At 44.8% G+C, this 16,532-nt stretch overlaps 1 protein-coding gene across 6 annotated transcripts in view; it reads left to right on the top strand.

Annotated features, from left to right (window-relative positions):
• Positions 1-16,532, top strand: part of LRCH3 (leucine rich repeats and calponin homology domain containing 3) — a 148,829-nt gene that overhangs the window by 105,528 nt on the left and 26,769 nt on the right. For 5 of the 6 annotated variants that reach the window (XM_030215869.1, XM_030215868.1, XM_030215866.1 and 2 more), the window contains 3 exons: positions 5,405-5,542; positions 8,730-8,807; positions 13,019-15,486. In XM_030215869.1, the coding sequence (XP_030071729.1) occupies positions 5,405-5,542; positions 8,730-8,807; positions 13,019-13,138 (336 nt within the window). In that variant the 3' untranslated portion in view covers positions 13,139-15,486. Of the gene's footprint in view, positions 1-5,404; positions 5,543-8,729; positions 8,808-13,018; positions 15,487-16,532 lie in introns of those variants that run through there. The other variant, XM_030215867.1, reaches the window with a different exon arrangement.

Here is a 16,532-nt window from a genome sequence, read left to right as displayed (position 1 = left end):
GTTGAAAGCTTTTCACCAAAGGTGGCCTCTCATAACCTCCGATCAGTGGGTTCTGCAAATAGTCCAGCAAGGATACACCCTCAATTTGGCATCAAAACCTCCAAATTGTCCACCGGGAGCTCAGTCTTACAGCTTCCAGCACAAGCAGGTACTTGCAGAGGAACTCTCCGCCCCTTCTCAGCGCCAATGCAGTCGAGCCCGTGCCATCCGGGCAAGAAGGGCTGGGATTCTATTCCAGGTACTTCCTTGTGGAAAAGAAAACAGGGGGGATGCGTCCCATCCTAGACCTAAGGGCCCTGAACAAATATCTCGTAAAAGAAAAGTTCAGGATGCTTTCCCTGGGCACCCTTCTCCCCATGATTCAGCAAAACGATTGGCTATGCTCTCTGGACTTGGATGCCTACACTCACATCCCGATACTGCCAGCTCACAGACAGTATCTGCGATTTCAGCTGGGCACACGCCACTTCCAGTACTGTGTGCTACCCTTTGGGCTCGCCTCTGCGCCCAGGGTGTTCACAAAGTGCCTAGCTGTGGTAGCAGCGGCACTTCGCAGGCTGGGGGTGCACGTGTTCCCATATCTCGACGATTGGCTGGTGAAGAACACATCCGAGGCAGGAGCCCTGCAGTCCATGCAGATGACTATTCGCCTACTGGAGCTACTGGGGTTTGTGATAAATTATCCAAAGTCCCATCTTCTTCAAATGCAGAGACTCGAATTCATAGGAGCTCTGCTGGATTCTCGGACGGCTCGCGCCTATCTCCCAGAGACGAGAGCCAACAACTTGTTGTCCCTCGTCTCGCGGGTGCGAGCGTCCCAGCAGATCACGGCTCGGCAGATGTTGAGATTGCTGGGCCACATGGCCTCCACAGTCCATGTGACTCCCATGGCCCGCCTTCACATGAGATCTGCTCAATGGACCCTAGCCTCCCAGTGGTATCAGGCCGCTGGGGGTCTAGAGGACGTGATCCACCTGTCCACGAGTTTTCTCAAATCCCTGTATTGGTGGACGATTTGCTCCAATTTGACTCTGGGACGTCCCTTCCAAATTCCTCAGCCACAAAAAGTGCTGACCACGGATGCGTCCCTCCTGGGATGGGGAGCTCATGTCGATGGGCTTCACACCCAAGGAAGCTGGTCCCTCCAGGAACGCGATCTGCAGATCAATCTTCTGGAGTTACGAGCGATCTGGAACGCTCTGAAGGCTTTCAGAGATCGGCTGTCCCACCAAATTATCCAAATTCAGACAGACAACCAGGTTGCCATGTACTATGTCAACAAGCAGGGGGGCACCGGATCTCGCCCCCTGTGTCAGGAAGCCGTCAGCATGTGGCTCTGGGCTCGCCGACACGGCATGGTGCTCCAAGCCACATATCTGGCAGGCGTAAACAACAGTCTGGCCGACAAGTTGAGCAGGATTATGCAACCTCACGAGTGGTCGCTCAATTCCCGTGTGGTACGACAGATCTTCCAGGTGTGGGGCACCCCCTTGGTAGATCTCTTCGCATCTCGAGTGAACCACAAAGTCCCTCAGTTCTGTTCCAGGCTTCAGGCCCACGGCAGACTGGCATCGGATGCCTTCCTCCTGGATTGGGGGGAGGGCCTGCTGTATGCTTATCCTCCCATCCCTCTGGTGGGGAAGACTTTGTTGAAACTCAAGCAAGACCGAGGCACCATGATTCTGATTGCTCCTTTTTGGCCGCGTCAGATCTGGTTCCCTCTTCTTCTGGAGTTATCCTCCGAAGAACCGTGGAGATTGGAGTGTTTTCCGACCCTCATCACGCAGGACGAAGGGGCTCTTCTGCATCCCAACCTCCAGTCTCTGGCTCTCACGGCCTGGATGTTGAGGGCGTAGACTTTGCCTCTTTGGGTCTGTCAGAGGGTGTCTCCCGCATCTTGCTTGCTTCCAGGAAAGACTCCACTAAGAGAAGTTACTTCTTTCATTGGAGGAGGTTTGCCGTCTGGTGTGACAGCAAGGCCCTAGATCCTCGCTCTTGTCCTACACAGACCCTGCTTGAATACCTTCTGCACTTGTCTGAGTCTGGTCTTAAGACCAACTCCGTAAGGGTTCACCTTAGTGCAATCAGTGCATACCATTACCAAGTGGAAGGTAAGCCGATCTCAGGACAGCCTTTAGTTGTTCGCTTCATGAGAGGTTTGCTTTTGTCAAAGCCCCCTGTCAAGCCTCCTACAGTGTCATGGGATCTCAATGTCGTTCTCACCCAGCTGATGAAACCTCCTTTTGAGCCACTGAATTCCTGCCATCCGAAGTACTTGACCTGGAAGGTCATTTTCTTGGTGGCAGTTACTTCGGCTCGTAGAGTCAGTGAGCTTCAGGCCCTGGTAGCCCAGGCTCCTTACACCAAATTTCATCACAACAGAGTAGTCCTCCGCACTCACCCTAAGTTTCTGCCAAAGGTCGTGTCGGAGTTCCATCTGAACCAGTCAATTGTCTTGCCAACATTTTTTCCCCGTCCTCATTCCTGCCCTGCTGAACGTCAGCTGCACACATTGGACTGCAAGAGAGCATTGGCCTTCTATCTGGAGCGGACACAGCCCCACAGACAGTCCGCCCAATTGTTTGTTTCTTTTGATCCCAATAGGAGGGGAGTGGCTGTAGGGAAACGCACCATATTCAATTGGCTAGCAGATTGCATTTCCTTCACTTACGCCCAGGCGGGGCTGGCTCTTGAGGGTCATGTCACGGCTCATAATGTTAGAGCCATGGCTGCGTCGGTAGCCCACTTGAAGTCAGCCTCCATTGAAGAAATTTGCAAAGCTGCGACGTGGTCATCTGTCCACACATTCACATCTCATTACTGCCTGCAGCAGGATACCCGACGCGACAGTCGGTTCGGGCAGTCAGTTCTTCAGAACCTGTTTGGGCTTTAGGATCCAACTCCACCCCCCGAGGGCCCTGTTTGTTCTGTTCCAGGCTACACTCTCAGTTAGTTGGTAAATTTTTTAGGTCAATCTCAGTTATGTCCTCGCCGTTGCGAGGCCCAATTGACCATGGTTGTTGTTTTGAGTGAGCCTGGGGGCTAGGGATACCCCATCAGTGAGAACAAGCAGCCTGCTTGTCCTCGGAGAAAGCGAATGCTACATACCTGTAGAAGGTATTCTCCGAGGACAGCAGGCTGATTGTTCTCACCAACCCGCCCGCCTCCCCTTTGGAGTTGAGTCTTCCCTTGGAGTGTATTGTCTTGCTACATACTGGACTGGCCGGCTCGAGCCGGTTTCGGGCGGGAAGACGGCTGCGCATGCGCAGTGCGCATGGGCGCGCGAGGACTAGCAAAGGCCTTTGCTAGTAAACTTTCCGATGGAGGGGGCTGCCGAGGACGTCAACCCATCAGTGAGAACAATCAGCCTGCTGTCCTCGGAGAATACCTTCTACAGGTATGTAGCATTCGCTTTATGTCAGTAATATAAGGTGGCTATATTAAAAGCTTTGAAAGACCATTGGGATAGCAGCCAGGAGAAACATTGGGTTCAAATTGAAAGGAAGAGTTTGGCCCCTTTCAGTTTTTGACTACAAGGTCCAGGAAGTGGAGGTTGACAGTTGGGAACTTTTTAATATACTACATCACCTGCTTTTGAGTCCACTTTTCAATTATTGGAATAGGATTAAGAAAGAATGGGGTTTCAGGTTACCAGTAATGATGGTTGGATGTGTGTAGCTGGAGCTCTTGCAATCAGACAGCTGCTGAAACTATCCGCATCGCCCCAGGATACACAAGAGTGAGCTAGGGGTAGTGCAAGATACTGAGACTAACATCTGGTGATTGATAGAGAAGATGCTGAAACAAATATAAGCTGAAATCAGCACCCACCATTAAAGAGATGTATGTGACCAGTAAGAGAAGGCAGGAAGCCTGATTCAGCAGAATCACCTCCAGCACGCCAGAGTGGTCCTTTTTACGTTCGTTTGCAAAGCATTACAGGCTTGTTGTTTGCGCCAAAGACAAGTTTACCTTTGGGGATGAAATTCTTAGGGCAGCCCAGGCTTCCTTCCACCCTCACTGTTAATGATGTTTTAGGTACTTCCCATTTGTGTGGATTAGTCTAGCAGCTAGAGCAGTCTAGTAAGTCAAAATAAACTATAGAATTTAGCTGTACCGATTAGTTTCCTTTCCTTGAGTGCTGCTAGACCAGTCCAGAACTCATTCGGGGAAGCTGGTCACTGATCTTCTGTATTGTCATCTAAGAATATTCTAATTGGCTGAGTTGTGTTTGTGTTAGTCTGTGTTTCCGTTCCCTCTGTGTTGGTGGAAATATCTGCTGACTGTTCCTGCGTTTGCCTTAGCCTTCTCAGGGAGGTGTCTCTTAAGAAGAGGGGAGGGGGGGTAATGTTTTTAATTCTCGTGTTTTTCGCTTGCTGGCTATGTGACAAATTACTGGTGTCTCCTAGTAACACAGCCTCTTATAGATAATGATGAGGTATGTTCTCTATGTCCACCCTTTGCTGGCAGAGAGACATAAACCCATTCATCTGGACTGGTCTAGTAGGATGCAAGGAAAATAAATTAACAGGTAAGTTGGTATTCAGACCCAGGTAAAGGTGTCTTAGACTTCCTTTGTTTTTGTTGTATATTGTGGTGATTGTCATTTTTTGCTTATACTGTCCTGACCCGAGGGAAAGAAGGTTCTGGCCTTCAAAAGCCAGTCAAAAATGTATTAAGCCAGTCCAATAAAAATAGTATCTTTTTTTGTTTTTTGGTTGTATTTATTATTAACTCTTAAAGTGAACTAACACAGCAATTGCACTACCTCATCTAGAAAATTAAAGAAATAAGACAGACCTTTAGTGCTTCACTAGCTGCACTTAAAGTATTTCTGTGATATTTTATTTATCCTGCATTCATCTTTCTGCACGTATTCACTTTTCATAGGATTTTGATGTCTCTACGGTTAGGAGCATTCAGATTACAGGACTATTGTCGCTGCTGGAAAAGTGAAGCTTTTGTATACCCTTCAATTAGGAGAGATTGATACTAGAGTATCCCAGCAGAAAGGACAAAAACATGGGCAGTAGTGTTCTTACCCAGCACATGAGAAATGGAAGATGAGCTTAAACATTATACCCTTCATTTCTATTCATGCTTTAAAAGCTACTGCCATCCTAAAGTAAAGTAACCTTAAATTTCTACCTGAAGCAGTGGAGGATACACCATAACTTGAAGTTTTGCTTAAAACTGACTTTCTTCCTGCTTCTGAAACAGAGAAAGGTCACTTCCTAAGCAGCAGAGGTTGATTGCAAATTGGCATAAAAAGGAATCCTAGCAGCAAATGCATTTTGAAGGAAAAGGCTTGTTTTGTTAAATTGAAAAATGATTTTCTAAGGAAGTCCCATTACACTTTTGCACTTTTTCTGTATTTGACCCGTTTTCTCACTCTCTTGGCTAGAATATCGAGTTGCGGTTAAAAGTGTCTTTACCCAATGACCTTGGAGCAGCTCTCACTGATGGCGTGGTTCTGTGTCACTTAGCCAATCACGTGCGGCCTCGATCTGTCCCCAGTATTCATGTCCCATCACCTGCTGTCGTGAGTACAATTCCTTGTTTCATTTTATATAATGGTTGCCATGTAATATTATTTTACAAAAAATATTCATTAGATAAATTAATACTGATTAAATTAGACCAACAAAGAAATCAGATTGTGCTAGAAGGTACTGTTGGGGCAGGAGTGAAGTGCACTGATCCCCTTGCTGTAGAATAGCAGGCTGTTCTCTGGGAGTCGCTGGATATTGTCATAAACTATCCAGGCTTTTGGAGCTGTGAGGGCGAGAACACAGAGACAAATGCACCACACCAAACAATAAGGAAAAGTAAGACTGCTGGCTCAAAACCAAATTCAGCTGATTATGAAATAAAATATATTTTATTATTTATTGCATTTGTATCCCACATTTTCCCACCTCTTTGCAGGCTTAATGTGGCTTACAATACATCATGAATAGTGGAGGTTATAAGAAATAAGCATTTAGGATTACAGAAGGATAGTGATAAAGTTTGATATTAGTATAACAAGCAAATGTTCTAAGACAATTCTGGATGTATGTAGAGGAGTTCATATTTGTTGGTCTTTGTTATAAGCCTTGTTAAAGAGATGAGTCTTCAGTAGTTTGCAGAAGTTAGTTCATAGATCGTTTTTAAGTTGCGCGGCAGCGTGTTCCAGAATTGTGTGCTCAAGTAGGAAAAGGTTGACGCATGCATTAGTTTGTATTTTAGACCTTTGCAATTGGGGAAATGAAGATTGAGGAAAGTGCGGGATGATTTTCTTGTTCTGCCTTTAGTAAATGAATGGTGATTTGTTGTTCCTTAAAAATTCTAAACTATGAATCAGGTGCCAGTATCTCTTAAGGGTCATGTGAATATTCACTAAAATATTATTTATGAACTTTTGTTTTTGATCTTTTTTTTTTTTTCCTGAGTGAGCCCAAAGTGATACCTAGGTGGAAAAATCAAGTTACCTGTAGTGGGTGTTTTCTGTAGACAGCAGGATACAAGTCCTCATTTGTCATCCAAAATTATTTTCTAAACAGTAGTGAGCCATGAGTGTACAATATGAACACATGTCCAGTTCACAACTCTACATTTCCCCCCATAGAATCTGCTTTCAGATGGACTATAACACCACCGTATTCCCTGACATCGTGAACTGTGGTCTGACCCTTACTACTACTACTATTAAACATTTCTATAGCGCTACTAAACTTAAGCAGCGCTGTACAAATTAACATGAAAAGACAGTCCCTGCTCAACAGAGCTTACAATCTAAATTGGACAGATGAACAGACAGCTAGGGGTGGGGAAATTGCAGTGGTAGGGGTGATAAATGAGGGTGTTGAGTAAGAGAGTCATGGTTAGGAGTCAAAAGCAGTAGCAAAGAGGTGGGCTTTAAGCCTAGACTTGAAGACAGCCAGAGACTGAGCCTCACGTACTGGCTCAGGGAGTCTATTCCAGGCATAGGGAGCAGCGAGATAGAAGGAACGGAGCCGGGAGTTAGCAGTGGGGGAGAAGGGGGACGACAGGAGACATTTACCCAGCGAACTGAGTTCACGGGGGGGGGGGGGGAGTGTAGGGAGAGATGAGAGCGAAAGGTACTGAGGAGCTGCGGAGTGGATGCACTTGTAGGTCAAAAGGAGAAGTTTGAACTGTATGCGGAAGCGGATAGGGAGCCAGTGAAGCGACTTGAGGAGAGGGCTAACGTGAGTATAGCGACTCTGGTGGAATATAAGATGCGCAGCAGAGTTTTGGACAGATTGAAGAGGAGATAGAAGGCTGAGCAGGAGACCAGCGAGATGCAAATTGCAGTAGTCTAGGCGTCAAACCCTTAAGCATCAAAGCTGCCTGGGCATCAGCAAAGGAAATGCATTTATTGGCAGCAGCCCCCACCTATTTAGGTCAAAACTAACAAAAAGTTGAGTGGACTTTCTAAGGGCATTAGTTCATACCAAATATAAGACCAAGGCTTTCTGTTAAACCAATACGTGCAGTTAAATTTCAGCTTTGTGGGTATGAAGCCTGGGAAAGAATGTAGGCAGGACAGTAGACTGGTTAAGATGGAAATTCGACACTACCTTAGGAAGAAACTTAGATAAGTGCATAGAACCACCCTGTCAAAGGCGGATCAGTTACTTGAGCCTGGAGCTCACTCCATGTGGCGAAGTAACTGCCACCAAAAAACTTTCATAGAAGCAAGCCTTGCATGAATCAATCAGAGTTTTCAGAGATGTGTTCCTTTTCTTGATGCTGGTGATAAGTGCCAATTTCACTAAGGAGTAAAAGTTAGTTTTCAAACCCGACTTAGGCAAATGTAGAAGTTATTTGAGTAGTTTTTGTGTGACAGGAAAAGAAATCTAGAGCCCATCCATCACATCCGATTTAGACCTCTTCCATTTAAGTCTGTAAGACCACCTAGTGGATTCTCTTCTGCAAGCCAACAAGACGTGATTGTGTCAAGCAAGTTCAAAGAAGCTGCGGATACCTTTTCAACATCAAGCTGTGAGGGAGAGGGGTCAGTGTTGAGGTGCAACAGAATCCGGACCTTGGTTTTGGCTGTGGTGCTGGTTGGGCCTTTTGGCTTCCCTGGGATGAAAGCGAGATCCCTGTCTAGATTGGGAAGAGTGGGGAGGGAGGAGGATAGTTACGTTTTTGAGAGGAGGCTGGGTCAGAAGTGAGCCTGGAGAGTGTTTTAAGAGTATGACTGTGCTGCTTGATGAAGGTTGCACTTTCTGCACCTTTAGAGATTTCTTCATGTCATTGGCATGTCCACGAGCTTTTCCTTTACATCATATCCAGAACCAGGTAACTCATCCGTTGATGTCACCAGCTTGTGTGTCTGATTGATCCTGCCATCTCTAGAAAATACCACAGATAGGAAGCTTTGCTACAGAGCAGGACTGTGTGTGAGGATCTCAGCACTTGTTGGAGCAGGAGTATTGGCAGTGCTTGAATATTTAGGGATGCTACAGGACAAGTTTATAATGTGCTGTTAAAACTGTGTGTATATCTGAACTGCATGACAATGATTTTATTACATTAATGAAAACAGCCATAGAGCCATTTCCTGTTAAGGATTTCCTTTTCTTTGATGTGCTGATTATGTATAAAAGCGGAGCTCTCTTCCAAATGAAAGTTCTGCTTTTAATTACGTTATCCAATGTATATACATCAACTGATTCAAAATGTTGAGACCATATCACTAACAATCTCTACCCCCACAGCCCAAGCTAACAATGGCAAAATGCAGGCGGAATGTGGAGAATTTTCTGGAAGCTTGCAGAAAAATCGGTGTACCTCAGGTAAATGGGTCCCTGTACCTCTTCAGCATACAATTATACACAGTGAAACCTTGTCACCATCATCTTGGAGATTATCCCCTGCTGTTCGCTCAGAGAGGTCCTGGGATGCTTTGAAATGTTCCGTTACTTATGCGTTTGACGTGTGGAGTGGATTGCATGACTGACTCACCCTGATTTTTTTTTCTCTTTTCCCTTCCTGCTTACATTCTGGACAGCACAGTCTTTGTTCTTCTCCTGATATTCTGCCACTAAAGCTCCTCCATGTTAGCAGGACTGTTGAGAGGCTTCTTACTGTCAGAGCAGCTTCTGAAGGCTCTGCTCTTTCTTTCCAGCCACTGGGATTTGCACTGTTTTACTGCTTTGTAATGGTAATGCTCTACTTGCTATATCACTGGTTCCTTTTCCTCTAGACTAGTACCAGACTGCACCCTGTTAACAGTCCACTCGTGTGGGTAACGAAGCTCTGTGTCATGTGTGCTGCATTGCTTTCAAACTATTTCTAAAGCAAAACCATTGTCTCCCTTCAACCAAATGCTTATTTTGAAGTGGCAGTATTTTAAATCATCAGTTTTACCCCCCTGGTTATATCATTTCCCCAGATTATTGTGTTAACTTTGATGGCCCTTGCTGGAACAAGGTTATCGTTTTCCTCGTTCTGCATCATATCCAGCAGGGTTCAGCACAGTAGCACTAGCCATCACTCTGTAATCCTCAGGGTCGTGCATCTCCTTCACAGCATGCCTGAGCCCTGATAACTCAGCTGGACAGGAGATTTCAACTTGACACAGCATCAGCTCAACAATTTCTTTACACAGGACTGACTGTAAAAAATTGTCCTATGCACAAGACTACTCTGAGCTCACCTTTGTCCGTAATGAGATGTCTAAAAATTGTTCTTTGAAGACAAGCAGTTTACCTAAGTCATGCACATAGGTCATCTGTAATGAAGCTTGGCACCAAACAAACATCCAGAACACCCTGAAAAGGTGCAGGCCTTTTGCAGCTCAGGCACTGTAGCCCTACCAATTCATAGTTGCATCCTGTGCGACTGGCACAGCCCCCTTTCCCCTCCTGCTTCACCATCGCCAATAAAGGGAGATGGGCCGGGAGCAACTTTTGTGCCATTCCATACTTGTGCCCTGTAGAGCCGGGCGCTGGCTGCAGCTCTCCAGAGTTCCTCTGTCTAGATCAGCGGATTCATCTTCTATTGGAGCTGCTAAAGAAATTGTTCTTCTTTCTTTTCTGCCAAACCTCCAAACACATCCACACACCCTCAAGCTTCTGCCCTGATTTTGGCACTTTGTAAATTTTATGTTTTTCTTTGTTATTCCTGCTGGGTTAACCTCTGGGTTTCTTTGATGTGGCCTGTGCCAATCGACCACAGCTGGATTTTATCTTTCTATCAAGAAGAAAATATGTGTTTATTTTCCTCCCCTTGTCTGATTTAGTAGGCCAGTGGCTTCAAATTCTCTCCCTAGTACAAGCAGGTAATGTCTGCCACTAATGTCTGTGCCAGAGCCGGTGGTTGGGAGGAGGGGCTGGTGGTTGGGAGGCGGGGATAGTGCTGGGCAGACTTATACGGTCTGTGCCCTGAAGAGCACAGGTACAAATCAAAGTAGGGTATACACAAAAAGTAGCACATATGAGTTATGTTGTTGGGCAGACTGGATGGACCGTGCAGGTCTTTTTCTGCCGTCATCTACTATGTTACTATGTAACACAAGTACGCAGCAACAAATGAAAAATAACCAAATCCACAAGTTGTTGCAAAAACCTAGGCAAAAGTATTCACTTTAAGGAGAAAAGGGACCTCGGCACTTTTATGGTTCTGTGGTGATACTCGGTTGTAAAATCCATGAAAGTTCTGAGGACCCTTTTCCCCTTAAAGTGAATATTTTTTGCCTAAGTGTTTGCAACAAGTTGTGGACTTGACTGTTACTGATTAGCACCAGGTTTACTACACACCTTTAGCATAAGCTGACATCTGCACACACGTCATTCAGAGGGGGCAAGAAACAGAATGATAGGACTTCTGAAATCCACCTTTTCAAAGATGGAGCACATGGACAGAAGTGCTTTCTTGAATTGCTTTTAATTCTTCTACAAGTCTGCTGGTGTATCCCTTAGTCCTAGTAGTGTTTCACTGGGTAAATGACCATTTCCTGTGAAGCAGAAGCAGTTCATACCAGTTGTGATTTTCTAAATCTTTTCTCCAAGCTGAAGAACCCTAAACTATTTAGCCTTTTAAGGGAGCCGTTCCATCCCCGTTATTATTTTTGTTGCCGTTCTGTGTACTAGTTATGCTGTATCTTTTTTTTTTTTTTTAGATAGGGTGGCCAGGTTTTTGGCTTTTTTTTTCAATAATACTGTAGGTAATCTTTATCAAGGGAGCTTCTCTTGTGCCACTCAGGTGAACTGCTTGTCTTTACTTTCCCTATACGCCAGACCTGAAGTTTCTCATTTCTTTTTCCACTCTACCAATCCGTGGCGCTCATACAGCCTCATTCAGTGGCACATGGCTATATAATGTATTTGCATTTAGCCCATGCCTTTTAGTAGCACAAGGTATGTTGCATTCAGGTACAGTAGTTATTTCCCTGTCCTCAAAGAGTTGGTGCCTGAGGTAGTGGAAAATTAAGTGACTTGCCCAAGATCACAAGGAAGCCACAGTGGGATATGAGCCCCGTCTTCCAGAAAAACATGGACTCCAATCCATCCCTGAAGATGGAAGTTTGTGTGTGCACAGCTGCTGTTCCCTGGCAGTAGAGTTCCTCATGAACAGTTTACAGCAGTCTGAAGTCATTGTACAGCACCAAATGATGAAATCCCAGGGGTACTGCTTGACAGTTTTATGTCACAAAATGAGTAACCTGAAAAACGTTGCCTGCAAAATTTGGCCTCCTGTATTCAGAGGCAGGGAGACACTAAGAATGATCCTGACGGCTGCCCTGCCCCCACTGTTAGAAAGGACTAGTATTTACAGCATATTGAGATTATTGACCTCACATTAGAAAATGGGATGGTGCAATTAAGCCTCTCTACATGTTCCCACCCAAAAAGGGCAGCAATCCTTCTGCCTGCGCCATATTACTTTTTCCCAAGAACCCAAAGCAGGAGCTAGAGGTGCAAAGGCTGCTGGTGTGTTCCCTTCATCCCTGTGCGAGACAGCAGGCAATCTGGTACAACTCACTTTACTGGGTTATTCTGTAAAGCAGCCTTGAGCAGTGAACAGTTTCTTAACAGCAAATCCTTCTGCTCTTATTTCTTATCTATTAACAATTCTGTCCCAGTATTCACTGCTGTATCACTGTGAAGACCCTCCTCTCAATTCCTTTCCTGTTTCTTGTGTTGTTGATTGATGTCCCTGGACAGCCAGGCCTTGGTTGTGTTACTCAGGAGTGTTGCTTGTGCAGTAGAGAGACAACTTCTTCCATCCTCACAGTATTTGCTGACTTATATTTACAGTAAATAAGGAGAAGTTTGCTATTTTACTATTTCATGCCAGGTTGTTAATCATGACCGTTTTGTGTGTGTCTTGGGTGAGTGTTACACAATCTAAGATGCTGATACTTTCCTAATGTGTTCTGACCCAGAGTACTAGATGCATTAGGAGCCTGTTTACATCTTGAGCAGCAGAACCTGAGAATTATTCTGCTCTCCCCCTGCAGCCCTCCTCCATCTTCCTTTTCATGTCATTCTAATGAAATCTGTGTTAGGAACAGGAGCGTCCGAGACTACAGTCTTTGGTTTCATAATTAGTCATCTTTGAATAATGATGTTTCAGCATCTACCCAAAGTTTAAACAAGGCTGTTCAGTTGCCTTGAAGATGCAACTTTTATATCCTGGAAAAGATGACTTACATTGATTGGTATTACTTGACTCTCTCTTGTTTGCTAAGAGGAAGTGATCTTCACCCCCTCTTCCAAGTGAGATCAGAGCTCAGGCATGTACCTGTCTTATTTCATAGTTTTCGTCTCTTTTGTAAATAAATGTCCTTGAAGCTAAAAAAAATACAAAGTCTCTCTCTCTCTTTGCTGCTGCTTCTTGCACTGGAATATTACCTTACAGTTAAAAGTTATCATATTCCATTATGTTTGCTGTTTCCCTCTTCATTTTAAGTTTTCTAGCTTGTGTTTATCTTTTGCTTTAAGTTCAATTTCCATCCCTCATTTTCTGCCTTTGTTTTTCTGTTGGTTTCACCCCCACCCAGGAGCGATTATGTTTGCCTCTGCACATTTTGGAAGAGAGGGGTTTGGGACAGGTAGCAGTAACTGTGCAGGCACTTCTGGAGCTGGCACCCCCAAAACACCACCACTTAACCACCGTGTGAGCGTAAGGATGCTTCAAGCTACCATCAGTGCATCCAGGCACCTGCGGCGATGTCAGCCTAGGGAGGGGGAGAGACTTCTCCGGGACTCAAGTGCAAATAGTTCATTTTATTTCTCCACTTTTCTTTGGAGCCCAAGGACTTTGCATTCAAAGGCAGATCTACACGATCCTCTCTGCTTGTGATGATCGTTTCGCTGTGCTTATCCTGGTCACAGGCTCAGCTGCCAGGTCTGTACAGTGTGAGATGTCCTGCAGTGGCTGTCACTGCTGGATTGATTCCATGTAATCTTGAGTGTATTCAAAATATTAAACTTGTTTGATTAGAAAGCAGCAAAACAGGCATAGAAGGAGCAAGAACATGACATGTCTGTTGTACAAAACAGCAATAATGGGCAAATATTGCTGGAAATCAGTATGAACCGCCTGTTGGTACTTGGCTGGACCCCAGAGTGTTAATATTAGATGCAGCAGAATCCAGAGAACTGTGGTCAATGATGGGCCAGATCTTTCAGCTCAAACAAAAGCAAGAGAGATGTGGTACAGGGTCTCCCATCAGAAGTCATGCTTTTTAAACTGAAACCGCTGGAAAATGTCATTTCATCACTTGCCAGACTCCCTTAAAATGGGGGGAGGGAGGGGCTCAGGTGTGCTACATATTGGGCAAAGTAGTTGTTCACTTATGGACCTATGCACTTCATGGAAAAAGCACTTGAGAATTTCAGATTTGGGGGCACTATAACGTTTGTATAGGAATTTTTGAAATGTATGGGGTGGGGGGGGGGGGCAGCATGTCCTCAGCAAAGCATGTACCAGAACCCAGTGCCCTTGTTCTCCCCCTTCTTCAAATCCTTCCCTTTTCATGGAATTGCAATGAAAGACTAGAGAACTAGGTGTAAGTATCTCTTCTCCCTATCCCCGGCACAGAACTGAGCTTCCTTCCACCACCTTGGACAGCTCACTCTCCTTATGCAGCTGTGGCTGGAGTGTTGTGGTTTGAAGTGCACAGCACTAGGGTGTTCCTTGCATAAAACATCAATCCTGGCCTGAAGAGGAAGGAGCTCTAAGGAAGTGTGCATTGGCTTGGGGGTGAGAGTGAAGGGGAGAGCATTGGAAGGCATAATGAAGGCAATTGGTCGGTTGTTGCATTTGGTTTTTTTTTTTTTAGTTTTTATTTTACATTCACAATTCCTCTCTTAGAAAACCCCCTAGCAATTTACAACACACTGTAAAATATCACCCAGTGTAACAATACAGTAACATAGTAAAACAGAGAAACTACAATACCAGCCAAAGTATAATTCACGATTCAGAAGCTATTTCTCTTACCCAAACGGCTTACAGCCTAAGCGTGCACATGAGAAAATGAAGGATGAATTGACTTGCCCAAGGTCATAAGAAGCATTAGTGGGATTTCAACAGTGGCTTCCTCGATTCTTAGCCCGCTGTTCTAACTTTATATGTAAGGTGAGAAGAAAGGGTATGGTGGCGAGTTTGTGTGGAGTAACAGAGGGAATTAGAAGGGTTATGGAATGTGTGGAGAATGGTACAGTCAGGTTTATTTTGCCCTTTAAGTGATCTCTTGGGTACTAGGGCAAAGAATATCAAAACGTTTAAATTTGCTGAATACAATCACAGCACTCGGCATAAAGTATTTCAGAACAAAAAAGGAGCCAACCTGTCAAAATGTTCGGTAGAATTTTGGAATTGTGCAATTCTGGTTAGCTGAACAGCAACTGAGACTGGAAACTTCTCCCACTAAGGGGATCATTTGTCTAATCTTTTGCTTTTAGCTTTAATGATTTAGGGTTAAGGAAGGTCATTTTCTAACAGCACATGAGTGCATATGCGGCCCATATTTTATAAGTCAATATGTACTGTTGTATAAAGTTTCATGCATATTTTCTAACATGTTTATCTCACACCTCTTCCCCAGCGCTGCACTGGATCATCAATATATATATATATAACATAAAGGTACGGGCCATGAATCAGCATTGTGCACCTCTATGCATGCAGACTCATGAACTACTAGCTCATTTTCAAAGGGAAATTCCTTATGGAGCTTCCCTTTGAAAATTGAGTTGGTGCTCATGAACACTTCTTTAATGTATGTTGCAGAATTCATACAAATGTACAATAGAGGACTTCTTAAAAGTCTGTCTTCTCCCAGCTTTCCCCTCTGTCGGCTTGATTCTTACACTTCATACACAGTGTTGTGACTCCCACCCCTTTGGTTTGATCGCTCAGCTCATTCTTTTCCCACCCCACCAGCTACTCTCCCCTCCCTACTACTACTACTTAACATTTCTAGAGCGCTACTAGGGTTATGCAGCGCTGTACAAATTAACACTAAGGACGGTCCCTGCTCAGAAGAGCTTACAATCTAAAGGACGAAATGTCAAGTTGGGGTAGTCTAGATTCCTGAGTAGAGGTGTTGTGATTAGGTGCCGAAAGCGACATTGAAGAGGTGGGCTTTGAGCAAGGATTTGAAGGTGGGTAGGGAGGGGGCCTCCCCAGCTCTGCTCCTCCCTCCATGCTCATGTTTAACCTTCTAGTTCTCTTCTGCCCTCCCCCCCCCAAAAAAAAAAAAAAAGCTCAACTACCTCCTCCTCCCTTCATCCTAGGCTGACCTCCAGCTTTCTCCCTTAATCAAAGGCTGACTTCCCAGGTTTCTCCTTCACTAGCTTTGGCTTGATTTCCACCATTTTGTCCTCCCGAGGAGTCTTCTAACCCTTGATTCTTCTTTTGGCTTCAAGGCACACCTTAGGGTGCCCCCTCTCCTCTGCCTGCATAGGCTAATCTCTTCAAATTCTGGACTGTCAATGTAGCATTCAGTACACATGGAGAATTATTCACAATTTCCCCACAGGAGTGTGAGATTTAGTGTGGAGATTTGAAAATGCGATCTTTGTGCATGCTTTCACTCCGTCTCTTAATTCCACCTCTTTTCTTGTGTGGCAATACTTTTACTCACATAAACCTATGATTATATAAGTACATAAGTATTGCCATACTGGGACAGACCAAAGGTCCATCAAGCCCAGCATCCTCTTTCCAACAGTGGCCAATCCTGCTCACAAATACCTGACAAGATCCAAAAAAAGTACAAAACATTTTATACTGCTTATCCCAGAAGTAGTGGATTTTCCCCAAGTCCATTTAATAATGGTCTATGGACTTTTCCTTTAGGAAGCCGTCCAAACCTTTTTAAAACTCCGCTAAGCTAACCGCCTTTACCACATTCTCTGTCACTGAATTCCAGAGTTTAATTACACGTTGAGTGAAGAAAAAATGTCTACGATTTGTTTTAAATTTACTACATTGTAGCTTCATCACATGCCCCCTGGTCCTAGTATTTTTGGAAAGCGTAAACAGACGCTTCACATCTACCCGTT

Source organism: Microcaecilia unicolor, chromosome 10, assembly GCF_901765095.1.
Source record: "Microcaecilia unicolor chromosome 10, aMicUni1.1, whole genome shotgun sequence".
Taxonomy (NCBI): Eukaryota; Metazoa; Chordata; class Amphibia; order Gymnophiona; family Siphonopidae; genus Microcaecilia; species Microcaecilia unicolor.
Note: the sequence above shows the minus strand (reverse complement) of the source record. Positions and strands in the feature narration are given on the sequence as shown.